Source organism: Asparagus officinalis, chromosome 4 (genome assembly GCF_001876935.1).
Source record: "Asparagus officinalis chromosome 4, Aspof.V1, whole genome shotgun sequence".
Classification (NCBI taxonomy): domain Eukaryota; kingdom Viridiplantae; phylum Streptophyta; class Magnoliopsida; order Asparagales; family Asparagaceae; genus Asparagus; species Asparagus officinalis.
The window spans coordinates 80,028,704-80,038,177 of NC_033797.1; the positions used below are offsets into that span (position 1 = coordinate 80,028,704).

General features: G+C 41.6%; 2 protein-coding genes across 2 annotated transcripts in view; both read right to left on the minus strand.

Annotated features, from left to right (window-relative positions):
- LOC109838977 (60S acidic ribosomal protein P0-like) lies at positions 512–937 on the minus strand. The gene is made up of 2 exons (XM_020407408.1): positions 906–937; positions 512–836 (listed from the first exon to the last, which is right to left on the minus strand). Exons 1-2 carry the CDS (start codon positions 935–937, stop codon positions 512–514), a joined length of 357 nt encoding a protein of 118 aa, XP_020262997.1.
- LOC109837791 (zeaxanthin 7,8(7',8')-cleavage dioxygenase, chromoplastic) overlaps positions 8,840–9,474 on the minus strand; it is a 2,127-nt gene continuing 1,492 nt past the window's right edge. The window contains 1 exon segment of the mRNA XM_020406148.1: positions 8,840–9,474. This exon segment is cut by the window's right edge and continues 24 nt beyond it. Within this exon segment, the coding sequence (XP_020261737.1) occupies positions 9,030–9,474 (445 nt within the window). The 3' untranslated portion in view covers positions 8,840–9,029.

Genomic DNA, 9,474 nt, shown 5'->3' on the forward strand with positions numbered 1-9,474 from the left:
GTTGTTGGCTTGTAACCTCATCCATTACAATATCGCAAAGGTTACAGCTCATTGATCTTTGCTTGTTATGGGGTGTGAAAGTCGTCAGATTGTAACTATCACAATTGGTTATGAAGGCTACTGAATAGAGTTTTCATCAGCTGTCAGAAGTGTCGTTGATTTGTAACTCTTCTTAGAGTTTTCATCAGCTGTCAGAAGTGTCGTTGATTTGTAACTCTTCTTGATCTATGTGAAAAGTCCTCTATTTGTAGCTTTTGTTTGTTGAAGCTTGATGGGGATCAGCTATCTATTGTGATTTTTAGACAGCCTACAGAACTCTCTCCAAAGTTTTCGAAAGTTCGTGGTTGACTGGGACAAATTTTCGGAATACTTTGGATCCCAAAATTTTAGTTGGTTGGTTATTCACTACGTCTGATTTGAAAACATTGTGAACTTGGTTGTTGGAACGCTGAAATTCTGTTTCCTCGAACCAAACAAGATAACTTTTGAATTTTGATGATAATAAACTTAGTCAAACAACTAAATCCCAAGTCATCGTTAGACTCGCCGACAGGCTCGTCCTTTCTTCCTTAGAGGCAAGAGCAACAGCCTTCTTGACAGATGCAATAGAGAAGACAGCAACAGCAAGGACGTTCTTGTAGGTATTGATGAACATGTGAAGCGCCGCTGCAAGAGTTGGGTAAGAGAGAGCGACGGATAGCGAAGCAACCATAGAAACACCAGCTGCAAACTTGTCAACGAGGTCATCCTCCGTGAGGTTGAGCACCTCTGGGCTTAAGACAGATCCATCGTCATAGACAGAGAGAATCGCAAGCCCACATGAGAAGGGCTTTATCCTAAATTTAGTTAGGAGGATAGCCTCAGAGGATTTTACTTTATTTCCTTTCTTGATCAGCTCAACTTACTCTTTGTTGGGAATCTTGGGATGTTGAGCCATTTAGAAGAATGAATTACGCGTAACTCCTGTCTTCATTAATCTTGGTGGGAACGTTAAGCGATTTAGAAGAATGAGTTGTGTGCATCTCGTGGCTTCATTAATCTTCGTTAGGATGTTAAGCCATTTAGAAGAATGAGTTGTGCGCAGAATCACATTTGACCGTTTTACCATTGCCGATTGTAATCTGTTTGTATTCATCCAACAGACTCCCCAGCGGAGTCGTCTGTTTCTTCTCGGTTTTGGTCACCTTGGTGGCCACATCTACTTCCTCTATTTATTCGAGGCTATGTCTTGGCTTCCAGCATCGAGAAATTCATTTGGTTGCATTAAAATACACAGGTGGACTGCCAAAGAATTGGAACGCAGAGTTAAGCTTTGCGTTCAGAAGCTCAACCAACGCAGACGCATAGGTGGATTGTCAAGGAATTGGAACGCAGAGTTGAGTTCTGTGTTCAGAAGCTCAACCAACGTAGACGCACAGGCCACGTTTGGCGGGATTCTGGGCCTAGAATCTCGCCCTGATTTGACAGCTCATAGCTGTCTATAAATAGACCGCTGGGTTAAATCAAAAGTCATCCGACTTTTCATCTGTCTTTTCTCAAAAAGCTTAACGAAGATTTCGTTTTGAACTCCGGTTCTGTACTGGATTTCGTTCCCCAAACGCATGCCTGAGATTTGCTTTTTGGTTCTGAAACGCATGCCTGAGAGTTGCGTTCAGTTAATAGAACGCACTCCTAAAGGCTGTGTTTTGACTGTACAATGCACCACCAAGGGCTGCATTCAGTCTTATTCACACAGAGCCTATGTTTAGGCTCATAGACGCGAGGCTTGCGTTCTGAAGCAGAAACGTAGAGCACCTGGTCGTGTTTAGGCTCACAAACACGAAGCTCGTGTTAACTTGAAGATCGACATTCACGGAGATGTGCTCGTCGTAGGGATCTCCTCCTTTGTCGAGCGACGTTCTTCTTGGCCTTTTTCAAGGCCTTTGCAGCTAGGTTGTTGGCGTTGATGGAATTCATCGCTACAATGGGCCTTTTATGACCCAATACCCGCTGCGAAGACGTGGGTATAGAACTTTCAACTCGTTTAGCAGAAGCTGAGTCCACTCCTTCAGAGGAGGGGCTGTTCGAGCAATCTTGATCAAAGGGGAGGGCCTCCTTGGGTGATTTGGCTACAATTGGAGCAGTTAGACCTTTAGTCTCTTTGGAGACTTTATGGATCTTGCGCATAGCCTTGGGGCTAAAGGATCCGGAGGAGAGGGCTTCCTCATACTTGGCTTGATCGAACTCTACGACGAGAGTTTCAACCGTCGTTCCAGTGAGATGAACATCGGATTGCACCACCACTTCTTCGTCAGAGAAGCTAGTCCCCAGCGGAGTCGCCATCTTTTGTTTGTGGAAAATTTTGCAGTAAAAGAAATAAAGGAAAATTGATTTGTATTCCTTTAATCTCAGTTATAATTGGATTTCCTGATTACAAAAGAGAAGAGAATTGATGCAAATCCTCCCCTTTGTTTAATTCTGGGTTCTTCACGGTGGCGATGGAGTGCCTCCCTCAAATGCTCGCTCGAGTTTGCTCTCCGTTGACGATCCGAATGTCTTGATTCATTGGAACGATATCTCCTCCTCACGATTTGACGTTGTGGAGAACTCTGAACGAGTTTGAAACTCTATGAAAAAGTTGATTTAACCGAAATCGGTCTATAAGCCAAGGATGAAGAAAGCTCCTGTTGCTGATCTCCAAAGCTCCAGCAATTCCCCCCAAAGATCTCTTCTTTGCTGTCAAAAAGAAGGATGAAAGATCCAGCCTCCAAAATCCAACCCCCGAACTAAGCTGATTTCTTAGTTATTTATATGGGATTAAAGGGTGTAACTGCCCTCTTAATTCGCTCCTAAGTGGGGCTAATGGGATGTAAACGCCTCTTAAATCACTCCTGAGTGGAGTTGTGATCCCCTCAGATCGTGAGAAACGGTTTTGAAACTGTTCAGCCCGTGTTTGAACGAGTCAAACGCAAAATCCGTGTTCTGGCGTGAATACTGTGTTCAAACGCAGTATCTGGAAGATCGAACGCAGCGTCTGGAAGCTCGGACGTAGTTTCTGGAAGCTGTGTTTGCAACGATTTGGAAGCTGCGTCTGAGCTGCGTTTGCAGTGATTTGGAAGCTGCGTTGGCGGTAGTTTAGCAGCATTTAAGAGCTGCGTTTGGCAGCGGATGGAAGCTGCGTTGGCAGCTTTTGGAGGTTGCGTTTACAGCCGAACATGAGCTGCATTGGTAGCTGGATCTGAGCTGCATTTGTAGCGTTTAGAGCTGCGTTTGCGCTGCGTTAGTGGCCGAGCTTGAGTTGCGTCAACGGCTAAAAATACTGTGTCTTGATGCTGGTACGCGGGGAGGACTTCCGCGTCTTGGTTTAAAGAGACCGTTGATTTGTAGTCTCTTTCTGTCAGAGCGTTGCAAAGATCATCGTTTTGTAATATTTGCTTTAGCTCTTTGATATGTGAGAGTCGTCAGATTGTAACTCCTGATGTTGATTGTGAAGGTTGTTGATTAGAGCTTTCATCAGTTGTTGTGAAAGTCGTCAGATTGTAACCTTCATTGATCTACGTGAAAGTTTTCAAATTATAGCCTTTTGGAAGTCGTCAGATTGTAACTTCCATCATCGGTGTTGGATGGGGAATCAGCTATCTATTGTGATTTTTAGACAGCCTACAGATGTCACGCCCCGCTTCCCAAAATACCAGAGAATCGGGACGTGAGCAAGCCCGTGACGTATTAAACTGAGAAGAGATAAGTGCTAGACTCCGTCTTCTCAATCTAATTCGCTAAGCGTCAAGAAATACAAACGAAGGCACAGGTCCTCGATCACAGTAATGAGAATATAATAAACAACTCAGAACCAAAAGATACATATCACAACTGAAATGATCATCCAGACATAATATTCGGGCTAAACATGCCCTTATACAAACTATCTGAATGAAATACTGGAGAATATAAAATACAATGATCAGGCGGAAAAGGAAATGCTATGAAAATAAACTGAAAGGAATAACTGAGCTTCAACTCTTCTTCTGCTTCGTCTACAAGACACTCCTGCTGAGAATACTCGGCTCTGGCGCATCTCCAAGCTGAACCTGTTCTTCTTCTAAGTCTGACGTACACCAGAAAAAATAGGCGTACGTCAGGTGCATGGCGCACGGCAAGATCCCAAAAGGAAGAATAGAACGAACGGAAATCTAATGCGAAAAACGATACGATAACAGAAACAACGAAAGAACGTACAACTGAAATCCACAAATCAACATGAAAACACTACTAAATCATGATAACATAAAGCATCCAAAATCGATCAGGTAACGAGGTCATGCAACTAGCGATCAGACTAATCATCCAAGCAACAAGATCACACAATAGATAGAATTAATACTTAAAAATCTACAACTCGAGACGTAGTACGTCGAGCGAAATAATCCAAACAAGGAAACCCTCATGTATATACCATATGTCTCGAATTGTAAATAATTAAATATTAATCCCGATCTATGTATGAAAAGAAACACAACTAGCCTATGTCTCAGAAGAACTCATAATTAGCCAAGAAACGAGTCATGCAACTAGCAATCCTATACAGGTCACTGGTTCACATCTCACACAGAGTCAAAGTTCATATTATTGGATATCCGGTTAACCACATCTCACTAGTACCTCAGACCCGCCCCAGTGCAAAACGATTCACTGGTGCGTACCTGGAAATAATCAATAATCACAATATCACCGCTCCTCAGACCCACCCCAGTGCGAAACGATTCACTGGTGCGAGGCTAGAAATAATCAACAATCACAATATCACATCACCTCAGACCCACCCAAGTGCGAAACGATTCACTGGTGCGAGCCTGGAAATAAACAATACATATCCGATCATTGCTCCTCAGACCCACCCCAGTGCGAAACGGTTCACTGGTTCTAGTCTGAAAGATACATCAACAGTCGTATCCGATCCCATGAACCATGACTTTCTCCATCCTAACTCTTTTGTTTATCAAGGTCAACATACACACATGTTTCTAAGTCTTAAACAGGACACACCAGACCACACTAGTCATGCATTTCTAACGGTTCTCAAACGTAACAAAGAGTAATAACTGCAACTAATCATATTCAACAATATCATAGCATATCACATAATTAAAATTAAGAAACATAAATCATTCATAATAATCCCTTTTCTAAAGTAAATCTTTTAAAAATATTTATAAATGTTCTAAAACAATTCTTTTTATAAAACTTTCTTGAATTACTGAAATTATTCTAAATTGATACTTAATCTAAAATAAATTCTTTTAAACTATAATTATTCTAAAATAATTCTTTTGTCAAATAAATTCTATTGTTTTATTATAATTACTCTAAAATGATTTTTCACCAAAATAATTTATTATAATTATTTTAAAATGATTATTTTGTCAAATAAATCCTAAAAAAATCATAAACTAATCTAAAATAATTTTATTTTATTTTATCTTTACAGTATCTATTATCCAGATTATTATTTTTAATATCATTCCGCCAAATAAATCCGTACAGCCATCGCACGTATATGGTATTGATAATGTGAATGGTCATGACGTTATTGTCCACAGTCTATTTCAGCTCACCAACAGTTTCTATACACCTATAGTTCTCAATCCAATATGTTCACCGACTGATCGTCGTATTTGTAACGAATAATTATTCGGCGGTAACGACGACAGTCCGTTATGGGATAATGAAATCTGAATCAATCTAAACATTGTACTGATGCAAGAATAGGGATCTTGCCAACGAGCTAATCTAATTCAGAGTGCGTCTAGAATTGAATATCAAGTTCAAATGGATATCGGGATCTTCGCCTCGGGTTAATTGATCGATCAGGAATCGACCGGTGACGGGGCGAGTCCGCGAGAGTCTGATGTGACTCGCGGGTTGGAACACGGCGGACGAACTCTGGGTCGACCACGAGCGGGTCGCGGCGGACGGTGTAGCGGCTCGCTGCTCGGCGTAGAGGCGGCTGCTCGCGGTGGCGGCGACGAGGTTCGGCGGCGGCGGGGCGACGACCAGGGATGCAGACTGAGCTCGGAGGTGATCGATTCGTCGGCGGTGCGGCGGTGTCGTCGGCTAACAGTGGCGAAGTGGAAGGAGGAGCGCTGGGCAGGAGAGTGAGCGGCGCTCAGGCGGCGGCTCGAGGGGCTGCCGGCGAAGCGGCGAACAGGGAAGAAGAGGAGTTGCTGGAGGTAGTTCCGGCGGACTGAGGCGAGGAACTAGGGGCGGAGCTGGCGGTGGAGGCTGACGGCGGTCGGAGTTCGAGGCTGAGAGGATGTCGACGGTGGGGCGGCGACGAGCGTCAAGAGCAGTGCGGTGGGGAGGAAGAGGAGATGATGGGTGCGGTGGTGTTGGAGGCGGTTGAGAGGAGAGGCGGCGGCGGTCAGCGGGGAGGCCGACTGCTGGGTGCGGGGAGGCCGAGCCGGCGGCGATGAGCTCGGCGTCGAAGCGGCGCGCGGTCGGAGAGGCGGCGGTCGGCGATGGAGCTCGAGCTCAAGCTCGACAGCAAGAGAGAGAGAGAAAGGAAGAGAGAGAAAGAGAGAGTACGAGAGAGAGAGAGGCTGAGGGGGTTTAAATAGAAAAAAAAGGATTAAAAAATTAAAAAAATTAAAATAAAATATTGAGTGAGATGCGCGTGCAGCCGTTTTTTTTGAAAAGAAGAGGAGGGAGAAAACGGGGTTGTTGGTGTAGCTGATGGGGGTTCGACGCGGGAAACAAAAGCTGGGGTTATTTTCAAATGAGTTCAGGTATTTAAACAAAAATAATTAAAATAAATAATTTCCAGTACTTAAAAATTAAACTAATTACATAATAATTATCTACAATTAAAAACATACATGTTGAGCTAATACAACAGTTGATACAAAACTGTCGAAATATACCCATATTGTACAATTAAACGGAAATAATTAATAATAAAAATATATTTACTTACATTTAAAATCAAATAATTATGTGACAATTATCTACACGATAAAACATACCAGTTATGCTAATACGACAACTGATACGTAATAATTAAAATAATACAATAATTTACACAAATAATACGTAATTAATAATTCAACATAATACAAGAATTAATACGTAATAGTAATAATAATACGACGCATTATTTAAAATAATACGTAATAGTATCAGTAACACAACGGATAAATCCCAGAAATTTTTATTGCACTAAATTAATTTATAAATATCAAAATCATTTAAATAAATATATAATCAGATTATTAAATCATAGAAAATTCTAAAAAATCGAGAAAAATACAAATACTCTTTTAAAAATAATATTTTAAAATACCAAAAATTTATTTTAACTAGTATCACAATTTTACGGTCATTACAACAGAATAATGACTAGAATTTTTGCAAAATTGATTATGAAGGTTAGGAATTTGTTCTTACGTATAGTTATTAGTTGTTAGGATTAAGGATTATTTGCTGTGTATACAAATTGGTTGTTACGGTTACATATTGGTTGTTAAGGTTAGATGATGGCTGTTAAGGTGGCAGATAGGTTGGTTATTAAACTTACAGACTTGTTATTAAGGTTATAGATTTGTTTGTTAAAGTTACAGTTTGATTGTTAAGGTTACGAGTTTGTTATTATGATTATGTATTTGTTATTAAAATTACAGACTGGTTGTTGATCTTCTATTTCTCTCATGTGCAGTTGTGGTGCTATGAACTTACTGGAACCAAGAAGCTAGTATTGGGAACTATGTCAAGGCCTCCCCTCACAAATTGCGTGAGACTAGGAGACATTGGGGATTCCTAAGTTTGGCCACAGTTGTAGCTAAAGCTCAGCAAGCTACTATATAGCTTCCACAATTCTAGGGCCAAGATCAAAGACTTGAGAAGGATTTTAAAGAACTAGGTAGAGTTTTACGGGGGAAGGAGCAGAAGAAGGAGAAGGAGAAAGAGAAGAAGAAAGAGGAAGAGAGAGGGAGAGAGAGAGAGAGAGAGAGAGAGAGAGAGAGAGAGAGAAGAATAAGGAACCTGTTGCTAGAGACACAGGTAGGTCACGTAGCCCAAGACAACATATCCCCAAAATAAAAAAATAAAAGAAATCAGAAGATGATAACATGCTTCAAGGATGGATAAGCATTGTAGTAGTCGTGAATTATATAAAATTATTGTCAATATTATCTCTTGGTTATTAGTTATTTTTTTACTAATACTCTATATGTCTATTGCATATTAGGCTATGCCCCATAATATTGATGAAGCGATCGAGCAACACAATGATTCAGTCGATCAAATGGAATTGCCTCAGCAACTGATATTTTAAAAGAAAATCACGATAATGAATTGAAATTACTTCACGACAATGAGAATAGATACAAATATCAGAGAGCTGTCGGTCGAGAAGAGATAGCTTCTCTATGGCGGAGAATTAAATAGCCGGAAGAAAGTAGTTGGTGTAAGCAAAGAGGATTTTTTTATGGGGGGTGGGGGAGTTGGAGGAGAGAGAGGTAGAAGATGGTTAGAATTTAAAGGCAAATGAGGTTTTTTTCCCCTTCCAAAACCCATTTCTAATCACCATTAATGCCTACATTCCCTATTCTCTGGTGACCGACTACTAGAAAGAGTGAGCGAGGGTATTTTGGGGTTCATATGTTTGAAAATATGCATGAGGAGTTTAATTCCAAATTTTGGGGTGCAAGGAATTATGAATTTACTTTTGGGGATTTGGGAGCGTTGAAAAAGTCTTTGGGAGGGGGAAGGGGAATACTTGTTGTTATTTTAGGGGCTAAAAGCAATATTCCCTAAATTTTATGGAAGTCTTGAATTGCATGTCTACTTAGAATACAGATCTAGTACAGTGCATACTCAAGTTTATACTTATAGTGTAAAGATAGATCAGTATCTGATTCCAAGTACAGTAATTAGAGCCTTGACAAATATCCTGCATTATTCTGGTGTATACATCGTACTAACTTTCTATGCTTATTGGTATTTACTGTCAGCTATATCAATGGTTTAATTTGATAATGAACTCTGTAATCACCAAGCTAAGTTCGTTGCTGCGACTGGATCTCAGCCTGGCTAACAAAAAGCCCATGAAATCCATACGGCACTCTCCTTGGCAGCAGCACCTCCGCCACGACCTCAAGCTCCGGCGACTTCGCATCCATCACAATAAATCTCGACTCCCCTTTATTCTCGTCGTGCACGTAAGAAACCAAATACCCCTCATCCTCATCCCCGCCTCCGCTCTCAGCCGCCGGCACAAAGAACGGCTCTCCGCCGAAACAGCCGGGCCCAAATTCTCTCCTCGCCACCTCACAGTCCCCTTTCCCAACCCTCTCAAAATCCAACTTCGACACCCCTTTAATCTTCGGCATCGGATCCCCGATACCGAGATACCCGAACCGGTTCTTTCTCCCCGCGTAGCTGGGATTTATAACTCCGAAATCGAGATTCCCGGCTGACATCGGCGTCCTCGACACGATCCCG

Excerpts from the sequence above, each read along its gene's own strand:
- LOC109838977 (XM_020407408.1), bottom strand. The coding sequence starts at position 937 with ATGGCTCAACATCCCAAGATTCCCAACAAAGA. Across the intron at positions 837-905 it reads CCCAAGATTCCCAACAAAGA|GATAAAGCCCTTCTCATGTG; the intron begins GTAAGTTGAGCT and ends AACTAAATTTAG.